Source organism: Heliconius melpomene, chromosome 4 (assembly GCF_056956725.1).
Source record: "Heliconius melpomene rosina isolate 202511_hmr_F chromosome 4, ASM5695672v1, whole genome shotgun sequence".
Classification (NCBI taxonomy): domain Eukaryota; kingdom Metazoa; phylum Arthropoda; class Insecta; order Lepidoptera; family Nymphalidae; genus Heliconius; species Heliconius melpomene.
In genome coordinates this window covers 2320659-2343294 of record NC_140392.1, presented here as the reverse complement: position 1 = coordinate 2343294, position 22636 = coordinate 2320659, and the positions used below count along the sequence as shown (strand labels likewise).

The following is a 22636-nucleotide window of genomic DNA, read 5'->3' as shown; positions in this document are numbered from 1 at the left end:
TAAAAACTATTAAATTTGTAATTTTCTACTAGTGCCGCCGTTAAACGTAATGACCGCGGTTAATTCCCTAGTCGATTGTACAAATTAGAAAGAATCGTGGCTGTCATTATAATGGAACAGCATTTGACTACAATCGTGATGGTTGGGAATTCGATCTCCAATCAGGAGAATAAAAAAAAGACATTTTCTCATTCTGAACTAAGGAAAAAGTATGGAAGCATGAAAATTAGAAAATAAATAAAAATATATCTTGACATTTCCGTGGTCTACGCTTCACAGTGTTCCTAAATGCAAGTTCTCCACGACATGCAAGAGATGCTAAAAGATCTTCAGTATTAAAATTTAATAAGCTATGTAATAGTCCCATAATAAGGTTATAAAAAATGCAAACAATATTGTTTGTATTATAACAATAAATTGAGTTTTTAATAATGACGGGAGATAGTTTTTAATAAATATTTTCTGCTTATAATTATATTTAGTCTGGCCATGAATACTATTACAATTAAAAATAAATAAAATATTATCCTTTTGAATTAGACATTTGTTATTTTAAAACGTTAACATATTTTCTTGCCAATATATTGTAAAATATTTTATGATTTTATAATAGAGTGGAGTAATAAGGAGAATCGAATCACTGTGTTTATATAACATCGAGTAGGTATGGAACTAAATACAACTTTTAAAATGCCTATTACGCTTTGTATTAGTCAAATGATTGTGTGCCGGACTATTGATGGGTATAATGGTAACTCCTCTGTTTGTGACCGAAAAAGGTCTGGTCATCCAGAAGTTCATACGAAAAAGATGTCCGAAATAGTCAAATGATAAATCAAAGCAACTTCTTAAGCGGTATGCAAAGGGACGTTGTGTGACACAACGTTTCAGACTTCATCAGAGGTGAAGAGCTGATATGAACTGAAGAACAGACAGTGTCTTCGACTTCTCATAGAAAAATGATGATGCTGCTATTGACAACTGACTCCAACGTTTAAGAGACTGTATTGCAGCCTATGGGGACCACTTCGAATAAGCTTTAATATATATTTTTATATATTTTAATTTTTATATATTTTAATGGATTTATATTAAAGTATTAAGCAAACTCACTGTGACAGTAATGAAAGTTAAAAAAATATTTACTTTGTCTGGGTCACGATGGCCTCTATTTTTAATATAATCAATATGAAAATTTTATTATACTAGCGGACGCGCGCAGCTTCGCTTGCGTATTTAACCTTTAAGTATGGACGTCGGGTCTGACAGACCAGACAGTTCTACGAATTCTACAAATCGGCCACTTCTCGGTGACCTTCGCCACTGAGTCTCTCAGTACCTTTCGTGTTAATGACAAAATGAATGTAGATAGCAGTGGTTGTGCCTCTGGGTTCAAAACACGTGAGTATTTAACTTTCTAAACGGGGCCTGGGTCTGTCAGACCCGACGTCCATGTTTCCCATACATTAATGATTTCAAAAGCCATATATTTTTATAATATTACAAAATATACTTTAATATTTTAATTGTATTATTTGTATTCAAATGTTTTTATTGTTTTATATCATATATTATTTGGCATTGTTTGTTATATAGTTTAGTAGTTTTTATGATAAAATGGAAAAAAATGATCGACCTAGCACGTCAGGGACAAAAATATCGGTACTTTATAATCAACATCAAACAAAAGAATTGGACGACGACATTTTATAAAGAAAATAGCACTTTATCAAATAAAAAGACTCGTTTCGTATACTAAACTACTCTAAGAATTGAGAATGACTTTGACTCGCGTTTCGCGATCTGATCTATCATTTATTGAACATGAAGCTAAAAAAATAGTTTTGGGATCTTGAAAAACATGTACACTTTGCCCCCAAAAGATATATAGAAACACAACACATACTTATGTTGACTGCAATCGTCCTGTTTGCCGACAATGTTGAAAGCCATTGTGTATCGATGTTCAATAATACCTTATCTTGAGGTGTTGTCAAAAGTTTTATTTTATAACATAAAATGTAATTTCTTTATTTTTTTTATTTGTTAGACTTTATATTTTGCTAAAAAAATATTTATTTTATTATCTGTCTTTTTTTTATAGTATTATTTTCTTAAGAATCATCCCATGTGGCCAAAGACTGAAATTGTGACTTTAAGTTACTTAAATCGTTGTGATGCGTAAACTTTAATAAAAAGCGATTTTATTTATATTGATTTTGCTTGATTAGAGGCTATTCATGTAAACTAAAACATAAAATTGTCTTCTTCCTTTAAAAAACAGACGGAATATGACCAATAAATACACTGGTCTGACAGACCCGACGTCCATATGTGTGTTATAAAAAATTCACGTCCATAGTTAAAGGTTAAGGGTGAATTCTAATAACCCATGAAACATGTGTTCAATAAAATATTTTTAATAGTCTAAATTTCAAATTTTATAAAAATCGGTGGCGATTTAAAGATTTTTCCATACAAACTTTCAACCCCTTATTTGCACCCTTAGGGAGAGAATTCTAGAAAACGATGAAACACGTGTTCAATTAAATACTTTTAAAAATCTAAATTTCAAATTTTATAAAAATCGGTGCCGATTTAAATTTTTTTCCATACAAACTTAGAACCCCTATTTCACCCCTTTAGGGTTAAAATTTTTCAAAATCCCTTCTTAGTAGATGTCCAGATTATGAAAGTAAACTTTTGTCTAAATTTCACGTTTCTACGCACAGCGGTTACGGCTGTGCGTGCGTCTTACCTCAGTCAGTGAGGACAAGTCCTTTTATATATACGAGTATAGATATTGGAATTTTTCCATTAAAGTACGTATTTAATAACCTAACAATAATTTAATTACTAATATAAAATTTACACTATCACAATCATTATAAAAATATTAGATAAAAACATATTGTGATGATATTCCATATAGAGGTACTACTAATTTTTACAGTACTATTAATAAAAAATATTTTTTGCGATACGTCAATCAGAATGAATTATATAGATAAATTTTATATCAGGAGACTAGCTGTCTCATAAAATTTAAAGAAACTTCATCAATAAAATAAAATTGATATCTTTTTAGCTTACGCTGTCTCGTACTTAACAGGAAGACAGAGGTAACGTTGAGTGGAAGACTGAACGTCGCGCCTTGCCTCGTTACCAGAACAAGAAAATTAAAATATCACATAAGAAAATTCTACTATTATATAAATAATAATTTCAAGCAATCTTTTCTTAGACAGGCTACATGCCAAATTATTAATTTCTAAGTCGAGCAGTTTCTTCTAAGAGTTGTATATCAATCACTCAGTAATAGAAAAATTGTATAATTATGTTCAGATTGTATTAAAAAGGCTACTTGCCGGTTTTAAGCCTGATTTCCATCGCTATAGAGACATGAGTTAGTTATGCTTAGGCTAAATGGACTCCTTTCGAATATAATATGTTTATATTTCAACCAACAAAGAGTTTTTTTTAATTTGTAATTACTTCGATCCGTTCCTGAGGACCAGGAGAAGCGAGTACATTTAACTGTTTATTGGAAATACAAATAAGCAGCCCGCTCCGATCCTAGTGGAAACGGGATTTATTATTTGGATCCCTTGTCAATAGATAACCAAAACTTCAATTGACTACCATGGTGTGCACATTTCAAAAAGTGGTACTAATTTACTTGTAAATTTATGTAAAATACGCGTTTCCTTGGCAACGTATATATCACTTTCCACTTTTATTAGATGGCGGAATTTCACATCGTGCTTTTTCTTCCAGAGCAAATAAATGTTAAATATCAACGTGACGGAATGGAATCGACTGTCATAACAGATTAGGAAGAGGAAAATATTAAAAATATGTACATGTCGAGCTATTGCAAGAATTCTCTAAGGAATCCAGATTCTCTAAATTATTTGTTTTATCTAATATAGTTTGCCCTTTCTATTTAATTTTCTTTAAAGACTTTGTTTTCAATAAAATAGAAATAGGTATAAATAGGTATTAAGTACATATGATCAATCCCAGGAAAGATTAAAAAATCCCGATTTATCTAAGCATAGCACCGAAAAAAGTTTAATCAAAACGTCCTTTATCGTTCCCACATATGTATTTAGAATATCGGTATCTTATCCGTGATAATATTATGAGCATTAATGATATATTACGCCGGCACTCAAATATTAAAGATTTAGTATTGTGTCCATCATTTGTATGTGTTGAGTGAAAGCTAATTACGATGTTTCGATACTGTTTACTATTGCTGATCGTCTGTACTGTGGTTTGCGATGACTGTAAAGTGTTTAATTTTGAAAGTGATGGTGACCTGAGGCCAGGATATAATATTTGCGAAACATTTAATCCATGGGAAACAGGTAGCTATGAATCGATATCAATGGATTCTCCCCATGAAAGCAGCACGACGTTTCTAAGACCACAAGCGAACAACATGAGCTGTATATCAACAGAAGAATTCTCAATAACCTCTTCAGGAACTATTGAGTTGTATATTTATGCTGAACCAAATGTGCCGATTTCATTGACAGTAATAATTTTCCAATCTGTCCCGGGCGGTGTGGATGGAACTGTTGTAACGCTACCAATAACTATTAATCCTGGATGGCAAACTTATACAGTGTCTGTTACTGGAAGTGGAACCTTTGATGGATATGTAAGTAACGCTTTTTTATATAGATATTAGCGACCTATGAGCGGCTTCGCCCGCTGAAAGTTGTTATAATAAATCTAAATTCAGCAGAATCCTAAACTGCAACCTATATGTTATTCTGTTATTCTACCCTACATTACTAAAAATTTTCATTTTAATTCGTTTCACATTTATAATTTTAGTAGGGCGGATTTATTATTTAAAGACTCGTATTATAAAAACACCGTATATATTAGCTATCTATTAATTTTGTGTTACCAAACATAATATCTAATTCACTCAGTTGAATTAACTTAAAATATAATAATGAAAATGGAAATCACCATTTTTTGTCTTCTCTAGATATTCTAAAAATATTTCTGTATTAAAAGAAAAATAATAAACAAAAGTTAAATTTAAATTCCCTTAAAATCAATTTCATCAGCTTTGAGACGATAAATATAATGAATAAATATTTCATTTTAAGACTAGCTTCTACTTGTCACTTCACTCCCGTAGTCAAATGAAAATAAAGGAGAGTTATGTATGACACGTGACACATCTTTAAGTACTGGAGGGATCTCGGACCGTAGATATAATGGGTGATATCGAGACTATTAACCTGATTTAATATAGGCTAAAGACTTCCTCGAAAAATGGACTATACAACACAAAAAAAAAATTCCATTTCAAGCCAGTGGTTTTGGAGATTAGCGCGTTCAACCAAACAAACTCTTCAATTTTATAATATTAGTATACAATATAGATGACTATTTACTAACGACGACCTCACAACTAGCACCATTATTACAGTTTAAGTAATTAATTCAAGGTGTATCAGATATACCTTGATATTAAAAAATATTGATATGATTAGAATAACGAATGTCAACAAAAGCGGAAAGAATTGCTAAATGTGAGTTGAATATATGGAATTGCTCATCCGGATTATAAAGGACTTTGCCATGAAATAAATAATATAAGTATGTTATTAGAAAATCGATACTTTATTATATTTTTTAGGTGATTAAGAATCTAATTTCCCTAAATGAAATAATGTAATAAGAATCCCCATTATCAAACTATTGCGTGTTTTTTTAGCTTCACGTTTGTATTTTGTGCTTAGTAAAGGGTTAGGGTAAAGGGGGCTAGGGAACCTAGTGTTAAGACACTTCGTCAACATTATTTAAATGAAAGTAAAACAAAATATGAATAATAAAAAAATATCTATGCATGTACCAAATACATTCATATGTTAATATGTTTACATACAATTTGGGTTTTAGGTCCCACGAGAGTAATGAATTGATTTTCATTTTCCCCTTCTAATAAGAAATGAGAAAAAGATCGGGGCAGAGACAAGAGACGAACAGTGTTCTGGTTCAACAATGTTCTGGTTCACTTGGTTCTCTCTGTATACTCTGCTACGGAAAAGAGTGTAGTTAAACATCCTCGAACGAGCCTGAACGGGCCTGAAACTTGTTGGAGCACGTCACGGCTGCGTCACGAAATCAACGCGTCTATACAACTATTATCTTTTAAAACAATATCCATTATCGGGAAACGCTACAAAAATACGAAATTACTTTCTCTCAAAGGAATGTATGATTCATTTAGCCATTATGTCATCCGATTATCCACATTAGTATGTATAAATAGATTGTGATTAACACGAATAAATTCAGTATTAATACATAAATCCAAAGGTCTTAGCTTACCAGTAAATCCAGTCATGTTTTTAAATATTTCTTTATCATCAATGAACAAATGATAATGATAAACAAAATATTTTATTATCTGATTATACAGACATCACTAATCGATGAACTGTATTTATTTGCTAGAAACTTATAACATATTTGTCTTTTATTGCTATATTCTTTTGACGTTTCACACGTTTCGTATGTTAAAGATTTTAACATAATATACTAATATGATGCAATCGTTTTGTTTTCAATATTTACTTGAGTACTATATTTCCACATAAGAAGCAAGACCATCCTTGATACACTAAAAATATTGTATGGTAAAAAGAGGGAAAAAGCTTAAAAATTATATTCTTATAATATTATATTCAATTATGAAGAAGACACTCTATCGACGTGAGGATTAACGAATTTATAATGTAATCAATATTAATTGTCGCCATTTTGTCTCTTATAGATATCGATTATAATACGATTCAATTTTAGTAAATTTAAGAAGAATTTTAGAATTATTTCAACGAAAGCGATGGTTGAACGACCATACCCTAAAGATCACTCCACAAATTTCTCGGAAATAAAAATTTATATGGAATTGATCCTAATTGATTGAAATCAGGTACATTATAATTTTTAAAACAATCTAAATTAAAACATTCTAATTTTCGTTAAAATCGATTTCAATTCGATTTGAAGAAAAATAATAATACAATTCTGGATTTTTTAAAAATTACTTTCATACCCAGATTAATATTAGTATACGTTTATCAAAACAGTCATTTTACGTCCATATTACACTTTTTAATAACTATCGTGACAAAATCACGATTTATAGTAGCAGTCATCAGTATTGGACAACCTATAAGTCGATTATAAAAAATATACATACCTACCTATCTTTCTTTATCGTTCACGTTTTCTCTGTATTGGTTTTTCTAAGAAAACATAATGTCATAAATCAAAATATAATAAGTTTCTTATATGAAATCATGAATATATTAAGAACAGGCCACCGAAGTACTGTGGGACAGCAAATGACTTTAAATGCAATGGGTGTGGGTTCGATCCCACTAATTACCTCACTCTGATATACGAACATAGGAAAATTTAAATTTTTATTTCTTCTTATGAAACGCACCGCGGCGTCCCGCTCCTCAACACACAAAATGAGCAGAGAAGCGCGAAAGCTCGAGAATTGGAGAATAACTTGGGCGTAATTCTTCATTACAACTAATGAGGAACGGAATATCTTAACTAGGTTCCCTCAGCATACTCTTCTGATGGCGGGATAAAGCGTGAAGCTTACAAGTAGAAAATAGTAAACCAAAGGTCTCAAATTCAATGCGGACGAAGTTGCGGGCACCTGGTAGAAGGTACAAAAACGTCCAACACTTTACGGTTAGCTTAAAGTTTTAAGCATACCTTAGTGAAATAACTTTTGTTTGGTTTGTTATGTTCACCTTTTGCTGTTTAGTTACTATTCGTAAAGATGTTAGGCATATTTATTTTATATTCTATGAATAATTTAAAATGAATAACAGAAGTCGGTGGAAAATGAGGAACAGGTGGAGAGAAAATGTTAAGTTTCTTAACATTAGGTTTCCTCTGCTTCCCCAGCTTTTTTGTAGCGTGAAGCTGTTATAAATTCTCCTACATATATAGTTACTACAAATATATGTACATTGTATATAAGTCCTCGTTCTGATTACATAGATACTTATTTCACTTTTATAATTGACAAGTATTATATCGTAAAAAAGGTAGCTTCATAGATTTTTTCTTTTCAAAATACTGCCATCTAGCGCTATTTTCCATAACCACTTCGAATAGTGATCTTTGAATGTTCGCTTTGGAATTTTTATCAGCTTCGTGCTGTGTTTCCCATATAGCAAGGGAACTTAACACACTCCGATCCGCACTCGCCGCCGAAATTTGTAAACATTGCGTGTTGAGTGGCGTAACTCAAGGTTCGAGGTTCCCTCTGCCTAACCTGCTGTGGGCGGGATACAGTGTGAAACTAAAGCTTCATCTGTAATCTGTAAATAGAAAGTCTATAATATCACTCAAAAAGAACTTTTCAATTCAACTAATAGTTTCTGAGATTAGCGCATTAAATCAAACAAATTCTTCATCTTTATATTATTAATAAAGAATTAATGATAAAAAAATTAACATATCATAAAATAAAAAATAATATTTGGTATATTATTTAATGTTTATGTCGTTTTGCATCATTTAAGTTGTAGGCGTTTTATATATTTATATAATAATTAATCAATTTTATCAATAGACGCTACCCTAATATATTTGCAGTTGCTCGATTAAGATTAATTCAACTACTTAACACCACATAATCTTAAAATTCGTGTGAAAATGAAAAACAGAGTGCTCCAACACTAACTTTAAAAAAAAGTTGCCTTTATTTTTTTAACATCACGCTGACTAATCACGACTGCGATTATGTCTGGCGAAACAAATAATTGAAATGACATGATGCCTGAAAAATAATAAAGGCAAAATAACTATAAAGAACAATAAGCATTAATATATCACGAAAACATTAATTGGTATATTATTATTTATTATTGTTATAAATAAATAAATATTAATTGTTATATTATTTATGTAGAGGCCATCGAGGCGCAGCAAGGTAATGTTTGAAATTAAACATAATATTTGTGGTGGCATTGTGTGTTGAGTGGCGAAACTTAACGCAGCGCTTTGCCTCGTTACCAGAGCGAAAAAAATATTAAATATTTAATTTCCTCGAGTGGGAATCGAACCCAGTATCGTTGTCCTGCTTGTGCTCCTGAGTCACGACTGGCATATGGGGAATGGAAGTGTCTTACATTTAATGTACATGTTTGTTGCAAATTTGGACTATAATATGTTTTTATTACGTTTAGTCCATCATAGCAGGGTAGGCAGCCATAAGACACTCCGATCCCATTAAGGCACTTTTATTTCCTACTCTCTGCCGAATTCTGAAGACATTGCGTTTTGAATAGCGGAACTCAGCACCGCGCGCCGCTCGTAACCAGAAGATATTAAAATATTAAATATCCATTTTCTTTTGGGGGTATATCGAACTCACAACCAAAGACGAATTGTAATAATTGTCTATGAGAAATAATTGTTGGACTTAATGTGTAACTAACAAAAACCTATAGTTTCCAAGCATAGTAATAAAAGACAAACATATACCTAAATAATACTAAAATCAAATTTTAAAAAAATTACAAAATTTTTTCATTGATATCTCCCTGAATAAACATCATCAATTTTAAATTATCAGATAATAAACAATACCGTCTATAAAAGTGATTAAAGATTCATCAATTTTATTCGTCCATACAAAATTCTAGTAAATAGGTATACATATCAGAGGAAAAAAAAGGTTCCACGCTTGTCTATTTTTAAAAGTAACCACAAAAAGCCACGAAGTAATAAAATAAGGCTTCGTTGTCCATAGAATGCGGCGTTGAGATCTTTATGTCTCTCATTACTTAATTATATAATTTTTTTTGCTAAACCAATTTTAAAGATAAAACTGAAAGATTTCTATCTTAAAGAATCAGACAAGGGCATAGAGTATTAATTTATTTTTTGTTTTTTTTTTGTTTGTATTACATATGGAATTGAGAGTAGGAATAGACGTAATATAGAATAGATAGAATATAGAATAGGTAGTCTGTACTACAATAAGAATAGATATAATATAGAATAGATAGTACAAAGATAGATATAACATAGAATAGATATAGTATAGGAATAGATATAATATATAAGATGTGTTAAGTTTATTAATGTTATTTATCTTTTATCTATTTTTTTGTTGTTTTTTTTGTGTTATGTATGTATGGTTAAATTATAAGGGTTGGTATAGTAGTTTAAATTAATGTAGTAAAGTAAAGAGCGCTTCTTGCCTACAAACTCACGAGTTTGGCAAAAGATTTTGTATATATTAAGAAAAAAAAAAAAAATTGTTTGCGTCGTATCGTACAGTTACATAATTCCAATAGCAGTTTTATATGTGATCATCCGCATGACATTATTATATTCAATTTTTTTAGTTTTAAGCTGTATTTTGCGTCACTCAATTCCCGCGATTTTTCGAAAATTTTCCAACACCACAAAATTTTTGAGACATTGAATATTGAATGGTGGAACTCAACACCTCAATTAGTCTTCTTACTAAAGCGGGGAAATGCGGCATGGGCCATAACGGCCTCAATAGTTATAATGTATTATTATTTAAATATTATAAAAAAATAGTTCAGTGACAGAGGTGAATGCAATATGGACAGTTGATACCAAATTAAAAACTTATAAAAATTAATCACCAAAAAGTTGAAAACTTAACTCATTGCCCTACTAATTTAGTCATCCTGGTAACTCTATCATATATATATCAGATACATGCAATGCCTTCACTCGGTACGGTCCTTACCGAGTGAAGTACCACCAAGAGAAGATTTTCCGTAATTCCGGGACGGAAAAAAATTAGATTATACTTTTTATAGTTTACGTAAATAATGCTGGGGCACAAGCGTGTGGCTTAATCAACCCCATTTGTTGATTCCTACTCGAGGAAATGAAATATTTAATATTTTCTTTACCTCGTTGCGTTGAAATCGGCAATGGGGAACAGAAATATCTTAATGTAAACACTAGATTCCCAAGTTTCCTCTGGCTTCTCTGCTGGGAGGGGATGCGTGAAGCAATATATATAAACCCACAAATAAAATAAATCAAAGACATTGCAAATATGGCGCTTGTTTTTAACAAAAAAAAATCAATTTTATCAACGCACACCTTACGTAAAGAACCGCATATCTCCAAATCAAACCTGATGTATGATATCTCATCTTTATTAGGTGCTATAGATAGTACATCAAAGTAGATTGCCTACATGATAACGATCGATCTGATAAGATTATATTTAAACAATCGAATTGATAATTATCTAAAGTGGCGTTAGATTGCCTGGACGCCAGCTACGGCGATCATGTTTTACACAAACAATTCACACGATTTTAACATTTATTTTTATTAATTTAAAAGCATGTTTTTGCATTGTACTATTTAAAGAATACAAGTTTTTTGTGGGATATGGAAAATATTTTCAATTTCTGTAATTACTTAATTATAAATATTTCGTTTGCGTACAGAAGCAGTACTTGTTTATTGCTTGTACACGGTAAGCTCACGTATGTATGTTATATTAATTATGTTGGAGTGCAGATTGCAGGGAGGTGATAACAATTGTACTTTGACCGCTGTGGTGCAGTTGAAGAAGCACGCGGTAGATGCGTGTTCATATATATATGTATGATATTTTTGCTATGACCATTTAATATGATCTTCGATTTTAATGATTTCTATACTATATATTTTTGCTGTGAAAGCAATTTAGTTGTGGAATGATGATCATTAAGCGCTCGAATTCTTTAAATATATTTTAAAAAATGTTTAAAATATTCTATTAAAAAGATGACTAAAAGCCACTTTAAGATGACATTCAATATATACAATTCTTTATTAAAAATAGCTTTATAATTATGTGTATATTAATCCATTATAATTATAATAGTATAAATTCAAAGAATTTCGAATATTATGTCTATATATTAAGGTGTAGTCTAGTATATACGTATGTTTATTTACACCACTCACTCACTATCATATAAATTTCCTAACCCAAAGCTTGTTTAGAAGAAATCATTGATTACTTTTAAACAAACTTTTTCTTTCATAAAGTAAATTATATTTAAAAACCTCAGAAACGGCTAAACCGAATACATTTGTCACTACTGTATTTTAGCATGATTTCCTTTACATTAAAATTCAAACAGTCAAAAAAGCACTGCAAAATTTGATTATATAAAATAAAAGATAAATATAAAAAGCAAAGGACAGTTAGTTAGTCAGTTTTTTTTTATAAAAATATAACAAACTCATAGATTACATTTTTGCAAAGATTTCTTATTATCTATCTTATTAAGTATTCCATTTATATTCATTTTATTTAAAGTATTCTTGCTCTACCTTCACCTCTACATAAAATTTAAACACTATTTATAAAAAAGTAATGCAACTCAATTTTATTCAATTACATAAATAGTATAACAAAATTCCAATTTTTCTGAATAACGTAAAATATTTGCCGTCTTGTAATAAAATACAAAATTATATTATAAAGATATAAAAACCCGAAAACAAGTATGTATACGTACATACATATATCCAAATTTAACTTTGGTAAAAGCCACTTTCTCGTTGATTGCTCAACCATGGCTCGTAAAACTCCTTTACAGCAAGGCATTATGTATTTTATTACATCATATTAGGTACATAGATAAATTCAAATATAAAATGTCATTACTTACTTTTGTATACGTGGTTAAGGGTTCGATGCTAATTGAGGGTAGATTGTATCTAAAATATTAAAGTAGACTTAGTTAGAAATATCTATTCAAGATTATATTTAATAAAAAAAAATATTATTTTACAGTCTTGCCAATTCTGGAATACGCCATTCTGGTAGATGTACCCGTACGCTATTTGAATGTAACTGAGGAACAATTTAATAAACTAGAGCTTCTAGAACATCTGGCGATAATGATAATAAGCTTTAAATCATTTCCATACAGATTACAGTGATATATTCATATTTATAAAATTTTAAACATTGATAACTAATTTGATTTATTAAGCATTTATTGCTATTTATTTTATAAATTGTATTATTTTGATTATTTATTACTTATATGGACCCATCTGGTAAAAGCCTCCCCCACAGAATGCCATGCTTCTCTATCCCTAGTAGTGTCCCATCTGGCTCTGGGTCGGCCTCTTGCTGACCTTAGAGTTGATATGTAATTTTTATATCGAACTAAGTAGCCTGCCCATTTCTATTTTCCCTTTAGCGAAAAAGTTAAAGTATCGCATACTTTCATCTTTTTTCAAATATCAGGGTTCCGTACTGTATCGTTCAATTCTATACCTTGTTAATCAGGTTAGTAGTGGCGCTCGCTTCCTCGTTCTGGTGTCGAGGATAAGCGGGGCGTTGAGTTCTGCCACTCAAGACGCAATGCCTTCAGAATTCGGCAGGAAATGGGGAACGGAGTGTCTTAACACTAGGTTCCCTCTGCCTATCCTCCTGTGTGCGGGATACAGCGTAAAGCTGATTAGCTTTCTTCCCAAACGAATCCGTTCTAGGTGAGGGAATGGAATAAATGAAACATTTTTATGGTTCCGTACCTTTTAAGGAAAAAAGAAATTCTTATAAGATCATTAAGTTGTCCATCAGTCTGTCAAGAGCCTTTATCTTAGGAACGCTTAGAGATATCGAATTAAAATTCAAACTACGGCCCCATGACTTTCTGACAAAAAACATATTTCTACATTTACTTGAAAAAAGATATGGCCGTCTACATATCAAAATACGTGTTTCGACTCTATAAAGGAAATCGAAATAAATATGATACAGAAGTACCATTAACCAGAAGGTTAACCTAAAATTTGGCAGCTAGCATCTACAGGTAGTACTAGTTCAGGAAAAAATCTGAAAATTATACATCTGTGGTTGAATTCTAAAAAGTAGTAGCCTTTAAAAGGGACAAACTTTGGTATTAAAGTCGTTAGTTAATTACAAATATTAGATGAAAAGGATCTGGCTAAGCTAAGCTTGAATTTCAGATAAAGCTTGAAACCTCCAATTTAACCCTCGGTGGGCAAGCCCGTCTCCCACTTTTCGGCTGTTTTATATTTAATTTTGATATAGCTAAACTATTAAAAAATAATTAAATTCAATTGCTTAGCAAAAGTTGTTGTTTATTATGAGCATTTTCCATGGATTAAAATTGACGATCTGGAACATCTGATAAACCACCATGACAATCCAGCTATACATACTTATAGTTTAAGTATGTACAGAAGTAATAATACATGCCAATCTCAATTATGGTAAAGTAGTACACGAATATTAGTGGAAAACGGAGTGAGAAAAAGAGTGTATTAGTATTAGGTTCTCTTTGCTTGCAAGACAGGCAAGTAGGCTGTCAATCACAAAGGGTGACTAATATAAGGAAGGACCATAGTCTACGTAAACGAAGTTGTGGGCAGCCACTAATAATAAATACGTCAGCGCCCTTCAAAGAATTTCAGTTTTTATCACTACAAAGTATAAAACGAGCCAGAGATGAATACTCCATTGGTGATGCAAAATATAAAAAACATAGGTAATTTATTAGTACTTCTATGTTACATATTGTTAGAACACAATTTTTCCTCCAAGATACAGTCAGATATATTAAAATAATTTACAACACTCATTAATCAAAATCTGAAAAATGCCATAATGTAAGTATATTATTTTATTCTTTATCGGCTTAAATACTCACACATGTACCGTGCCTTATAAATATGCCCTAATCATAGAAATTCGGCAGTTATCGTAGTAAGCATAGTCTATACAAAGGAAGGTAGATGGACGCGCGCTACTTGCTTCTCCTGCTTTTTTGTTCTAAAGTGATATGTGAGGACTGTTTAATATATAGTTTGGAAGATGGTTTCAATAATACTTTAAGTGATGCAGTCGGTTTGTGTGTTAATTTTATTAGTTGGAACGTGGGAACCTATGAAGGAGGTCCCATTGCCCCACCAAATCCTTCAACAACGAAATTTATGTATCCAAATATTGACGCAAGCTGTATATCGTCACACATTTTGCCTTTATCAGCTACTGGGATTTTTGAAGTGAATCTTTTTTGGGAACCCCAAAGCTCAATGGATCAAGTGTCAATATTAGTTAATCAAATAGTGCCTGACGGTAACGATGCACTTATTGGTATGGCTTTACTAACACATGACAACTCTGTACGTGGATGGAGAACTGAGCGTATCACCCTGTCGGGGTCTGGCTCTTATCAAGGTTATGTAAGTAATTTAAGTGACAATAAAAAATAAATATAATATTTTGCTGTAGATGGATGATTTCTGAAGAAGGACCTCAGTACTTGTCATTGGGACTTTTTTGTGAAAGTAGGGCTCTGTGAGAAGATTTTAAAATAGGACCTGGTAAAACGTTTGGGATTGTTAAACCTTCAAGAAAATTAATATATACTCGTACATTATTTAGTATTACCGATAGCGTTTAGTTGCAAATCTCTCTGCCTTGTAACTAAGTCCTCTAAGTAGAGACACCAAGATTTTCTTATAATATTGTTAATAGTCATAAATAAGAATAAGTCTGAAGTAATAAATAAATAGTCCTGTGTATAAGTCTATGTATACGATAATTGTTGCTAATATATAGTTAAAATATAATGAAACCTTTTCATTTTGTTAAGTGCAGACTGAATGATACGGCAACTAGATTTCTCTTTCATTCGCTTGCAATATTTTGACTTTGTTCTACTTTCTTTGTCCTATACACTATAACAATATATATTTTCTTAGTAGTAATAAATAGGTCGAGAGAACTGAGTGTTCAATAATACCGTTCCTTAGTTTTGGATTATATTTAACTACAATTTGTTTAGATCAGAAAAAAAAGATTAATGTAAATATAATTAATTAAATTAATATTTATAATAAATTCAAATTTATAATACTGTCTTCAACAGATTTCATTGGATATACGAGTACTTTCATCATAATATTTATTAAAAGATATTATAATTCCTTTTGTTTGTGTTACATGAATATTTTGAAATTAATAATAATCCAATCTCTGCATTTGACTGATAACGTATGTACATTAAGCCTATCTATATCCATTCTTTTTTTGTTTGTATTGATTAAAAAATTAAATCATATTTAGGCTAAACCAAGTTTAGATTTTGATAATAATTAATTTAGCCGTAGTTTTTATATGAAATTGGAAAATGAATAGGATAAAATTAAAAACCGGCTAAGAGCGAGTTGGATTCCTATAAAAAGTTTCCTTACAACAACAACAAATAAGCCTGTAACGTTCACCCCTAGAATTGTTTTTTTTTATGGTTCTGGCGCAAGGCGAGGACCACAAAGGCACATTCTGGTGGCGCGCTCTGTCAAGCCACGCGCGCCTTCATCCCAACTATCAAGATAACAAACTACTAAATTATATTTTCTTGGAGATTATCCCAAACTGTTAATCCATGATCAATTTTGTCCAAATCAATTTCTGTTAACGCTTACTTTGAAGGCCAACACACCACACAGCATGCTCTCCTATTTTTTTTTCATTTCTCAGCTAGTAGGTACATGTAGAGAGTGCCCCTCATATTAATTTAATTTTCAAATCATATTATACGCTATTTATTTAGGCATGAGTCAAAGGTAAACAAAGAAAAAAAGTTTCTCAAACTTTTATTTTGCTTTTGAAATTGTGGTTAGCTTTGAAACTTCTGTGTCCGTCTGTCAAGAGCTTTTATCTCAAGAACGCTTGGAGTATCAAGTTGAAATTTACACCATAAACTTAGGTCTACCATCTCTTGATTTCCTGAAGACCGTTTATATCGTAAAAAACGCGTATTTCGATATTATAAAAGGCTTCAAAATTTATAGGATACTTCCGGTTGACTTAGAATTATGAAAATTGGCAGCTAGTATTTGCAGGTTTCTAGTTCAAGAAAATATCTGAAAACTATATATTTGTGGTTAAATCCTAAAAAATAATAACCTTACGCGCACTGAGCGCAATCTCAGCAGAATTCAGCAGAAAGTGAGAAATATAATTTCTGAACACTAGGTTTTTATTATTATTATTTCAGCACTATTATGACACTTGGTCTGTAGACTTTTTTTACACTAGGTTGCCTTTGCGTATCCTCCTTATGCGGGATTGAGTGAGAAACTTATTGTAATTAACACATTTTAATTTTGTATTTATTTTTTATTTTTATGCAGAAACAGATAAAATCAATGTAATTATTTGTATACAAATGTAGAACAAAACTATACAAATTAAAGCCTCTAAAATTTGAGAACGGAGTGTTTCGTCATTCCGCCTTCGTCTACATATCGTTATACTCGTATATGAAATTAAAAAGAATATACAAATTGTACTTAATGGTGTTTGTTATTCGATAAAGCTGATAATATGATTCACATTAGTTCTCAATTTCATTCTAATACATCTATGAATGCTTAGACTGATAAGTTACAAATAACTAAGGTATAATCTTATCTTGTCTAATATCAGAACAATAATTAATTAAAACAAACTACATATTTTCCTTTAAATCTTTTAAATTTAAAATTGTCTAATTTCTATATTACCATTTTTATAAATATTTTTTATATTCTGTTATTCTGTATCCTGTACAACGTAGGTGAGGCAGAGAGGACCTGAGAACCTGGTGTTAAGGCCTTCCGTTCCCAATTTCGTTTCTTTCGTTCGGAAAGCTTTCGTTCCCCACTTTGCTTCGAATTCTGAAGGTATTGCGAGTTGGGTAACGGAACCCAACGCCGCTAAAAGCTGCTTCGTTACGTAAATTGAAATGTTACGTTAAAATAAACAATTAATGTTATTTCTGAATTAAATCGTCCTAATCCATCAATCAATGGTTGAATAAAGACTGTCAGTTCTGCAGACCATCAAACATGTAGTACCTTATGAAAACCTTAAAGTAAATTAATAATTTTTAAGTTTGAGTTGTACTTTTCGCCAAATTAATGTTCCTAAATATTTTTTTCAAAACTGTCCAATAACCTACTTTTTTTGGCGAAAACCAACGCCTCAAATAAAAAAAAAGACTCGCCAGGAATCACCAAGTGAACCTTTTACTAGTGTAGGAGCAGCTTTAAATAATTATGTAAAATATATTTTTTTCTATTATAAATTAAATTTTCCCCCCTTTACAATATCTTGATTTACAATATCTTTCCAACAATGCGATTGGACTTCAAGATAATGTTATCTTCATTAATTGCACCAATTGCATAGGTATATAATTTATTGCTTCTAGAAACCTACAATAAAAGGTAATTTAATATGGTTCTCTCATATTCTTCAGATTTCCTTTTCCAATACGAGCATTTTTAAATACTTTTAACTTCTAACCAAGTTAAGTGTTAAATAATGCGTCGCACTCGAGTGCATCAACAAAAGAATTTGAGATCTATATATATTACAAATATGGGTGCCGAGTTCACTCGTAATAAAACTGAATCTAGTAAGCACTTGATATTTTTTTACGCTCAGGCTAGACTACGTTTGCAAGTTAGAGTAGTGCCAGCCTGTACTGCACTAAAATCACGCCGTATCCCGCACACAGCAGGATAGGCAGAGGGAACCTAGTGTTAAGACATACCGTTCCCCACTTTCCACCAAATTTTGGAGGCATTGCGTATTTAGTGGTGGAACTCAACGCCGCACTTTGCACGGACACCAGAGCGCAAATGGAAATATAAATAAGTATTTAATTTCCTCCAGTGAGGATCGAACCCATATGATAGATTGGCCTCAGATGCCTTACTTGCTTTTTAAGTTTATTTGATTAAATATACGAGTAACTTGAAGAACACTCAGTATATATCCGTGTGTACAATAATCAAAGACATAATGGAAGAAGGTGACATGATTGAAGTTTTCGTTGGCGGCGTTATGCTACCACCTAACTCGCAATATCTCGAAAATTAGACGGCAAATATTTTATATTATATACAATAAGTTTTCTAATATATTTCTGATCTTTTCAGATTACCATGCTTGGAATGGCATCTGCAGACTCAATAATATTAGTTGATTCATTCCGGTATATACCACCAGGAACATCTGAAGGCGAATGTGAGATATATGAATCAAATGAGCCTTCAACTGAACCTCCCATCGAACCTTCTACCGAGTCTCCTGACGAATTTTCCACTGAGTTTTCTAATGGACCTTCAACTGATACTTCCAATGGACCTTCAACTGAGACTTCCAATGGACCCTCAACTGATTCTTCCAATGGACCTTCAACTGATACTTCCAATGGACCCTCAACTGATTCTTCCAATGGACCTTCAACTGATACTTCCAATGGACCCTCTACTGAATCCCCCATCGAACCTTCAACTGATTCTTCTAATGGACCTTCGACTGATACTTCCAATGGACCTTCAACTGATACTTCCAATGGACCCTCTACTGATTCTTCTAATGAACCTTCTACGGAGTCTCCTGACGACGTTTCAACTGAGTCTTCTAATGGACCTTCAACTGATACGTCCAACGGACCCTCCACTGAACCCCCCATCGAACCTTCAACTGATTCTTCTAATGGACCTTCAACTGATACTTCCAATGGACCTTCAACTGATTCTTCCAATGAACCTTCTACCGAGTCGCCTGACGATGTTTCAACTGAGTCTTCTAATGGACCTTCAACTGATACTCCCAACGGACCCTCCACTGAGTCCCCCATCGAACCTTCAACTGATTCTTCTAATGGACCTTCAACTGATACTTCCAATGGACCTTCAACTGATACTTCCAATGGACCCTCAACTGATTCTTCCAATGAGCCTTCTACCGAGTCGCCTGACGAAGTTTCAACTGAGTCTTCCAATGGACCTTCAACTGATACTTCCAATGGACCCTCAACTGATTCTTCTAATGAACCTTCTACGGAGTCCCCTGACGACGTTTCAACTGAGTCTTCTAATGGACCTTCAACTGATACTTCCAACGGACCCTCCACTGAATCCCCCATCGAACTTTCAACTGATTCTTCTAATGAATCTTCAACTGATACTTCCAACGGACCCTCCACTGAATCCCCCATCGAACCTTCAACTGATTCTTCTAATGGATCTTCAACTGATACTTCCAATGAACCCTCAACTGATTCTTCCAATGAACCTTCTACCGAGTCTCCTGACGAGGGTTCAATTGAGTCTTCCAATGGACCTTCAACTGATATTTCCAACGAGCCCTCAACTGAGTCTCCTATCGAACCTTCAACCGATTCTTCTAACGAAGACACAACTGAGTCTTCAAATGGACCTTCAACTGATACTTCTAACGGACCTTCAACTGAATCCCCCATCGAATCTTCTACTGATTCTTCTAATGGACCTTCAACTGATACTTCCAATGAACCTTCAACTGATACTTCCAATGGACCCTCAACTGATTCTTCTAATGAACCTTCTACGGAGTCTCCTGACGACGTTTCAACTGAGTCTTCTAATGGACCTTCAACTGATACTTCCAATGGACCCTCCACTGCATCCCCCATCGAACCTTCAACTGATTCTTCCAATGAACCTTCTACCGAGTCGCCTGATGATGTTTCAACTGAGTCTTCTAATGGACCTTCGACTGATACTTCCAACGGACCCTCCACTGAATCCCCCATCGAACCTTCAACTGATTCTTCTAATGGCCCTTCAACTGATACTTCCAATGGACCTTCAACTGATACTTCCAATGGACCCTCAACTGATTCTTCTAATGAACCTTCTACGGAGTCTCCTGACGACGTTTCAACTGAGTCTTCTAATGGACCTTCAACTGATACTTCCAACGGACCCTCCACCGCATCCCCCATCGAACCTTCAACTGATTCTTCTAATGGACCTTCAACTGAAACTTCCAATGGTCCTTCAACTGATACTTCCAATGGACCCTCAACTGATACTTCCAACGGACCCTCAACTGATTCTTCCAATAAACCTTCTACTGAGTCTCCTGACGAAGTTTCAACTGATTTTTCTAATGGACCTTCAACTGATACTTCCAACGGACCTTCAACTGATACTTCCAACGGACCTTCAACTGATTCTTCCAATGGACCTTCAACTGAATCTCCCATCGAACCTTCAACCGATTCTTCTAACGAACTCTCAACTGGGTCTTCTAATGGACCTACAACTGAATCAAATGAAATAACAGCCCAGCCGCAATCTACTACAACAACAATTATAACTACACCTGAAGCTAATGGAGAAACTGAAAAACCTGAAACACGTGGATTTTGGAATCCACTATCAATATCTCTTTTAGTGTTACTCTTATTATTAATTTTAATTATTGTAGCAATCGTTTCTTATTATATTGGTTATAAGCGATCACAAAAAAGAGTATCTCAAGCCACGCTTTGGGCATTCGAAGAACCCCCTATACCTACAATGATACCAAGAGTTCATAAGGTCACTTCTGATTATAAAATAAACTTGACATAGTTTCATTAGGAATACTATCTCTTAGTTGCGGCTTCGCTCCTGTGGTCAAATAGAAATAATTAACAAAACGCGACTAGAACGCGTTGTCAGTCATACATAATATATATGGAAATTATGTTTGACATTGTCAAATCAAACTACGACTCGTTCCAAGTAGGTACTTGAGGTAACCTCTAGCCAGAGGTATATTGGTACATCATAACAATTAACACGATAAAATATATATTTAACAGTTTTATTAATTTATTCCATAAATTTAGCAAAAAGATTTTTAAATTCCAAAAATAAAGGCATTGAGCGTTGAGTGGGGGAAATCAACGCTCCCCCTCGTTGCAAGAGTGAAGAAATGTAAATATTAAATATTTCGTTTGTTCGAGTGGGAATCGAACCCATAACGTGGCGTAATTACAGTCGCATACTTGTATACCTACGATACAACAGGCCTCAAATGTAGATTTAAAATCTTATGATGATAAAAGTATATGTTAAGTATAAATACTCACTTTTTGTATATAGTTAAAGATATTTGTGTAAATAGTAATATTAATTTAAATTACGTAAGTCCTAAAATGATAATGATTGATGCTATTTAAGTTAAAAATTATAATAAGATAAAAATAACTAAGCATTTTTTTTGTTATATTTTATTTTTGTGTAAGGGACGCGGGCGGGACCGCCGCGGGCGTTATACGCAATTATTGTTATTACAAAGAGATTGCGAGAGCTAAGCCGGCTCAGAAGTCGTGTCTTCTAGGACTCATATTAACAATTCGTAATTGCACCGTTGCTACTTAACTGGCTGTTTCTAAATCAAATACAAACTTCAAAATTTCTTTCTTTTTTTAACGCTTTACTAAATGTACCAACCAGTGTTTTAAAAGAATAATTTCTTATAAAAATGTAAATCAACCTCTTTGTTCAATAAAAAGATATTATTTAGAATTATATAGAACAACCACCAGAGGACACTACTAAAATGACGCTTTATATGGTGTAAATAACAGAATAAGCCTTATATATTATCTAGAATATGTTATGTACGTTCTAAACAATTAATTATAAGTCAGTGCCTACTACTTGTAAGAGTATTTCATAAACTGTCATTTGAATATAGATATTTTCTTTATAA

General features: G+C 32.5%; 1 protein-coding gene across 2 annotated transcripts; it reads left to right on the top strand.

Annotated features, from left to right (window-relative positions):
* Positions 1–4212: 4212 nt before the first annotated feature.
* LOC146539406 (uncharacterized) lies at positions 4213–22636 on the top strand. Of its 2 annotated transcripts, none has more exons than XM_085184898.1 (2): positions 4213–4669; positions 19039–22636. In XM_085184898.1, the coding sequence occupies exons 1-2, from the start codon at positions 4238–4240 to the stop codon at positions 21505–21507; spliced, it is 2901 nt and encodes a 966-aa protein (XP_085041024.1). In that variant the 5' UTR covers positions 4213–4237; the 3' UTR covers positions 21508–22636. The 2 variants fall into 2 exon arrangements, with proteins under 2 accessions (XP_085041024.1, XP_085041023.1); XM_085184897.1 differs by lacking the exon at positions 4213–4669 and adding an exon at positions 14825–15288.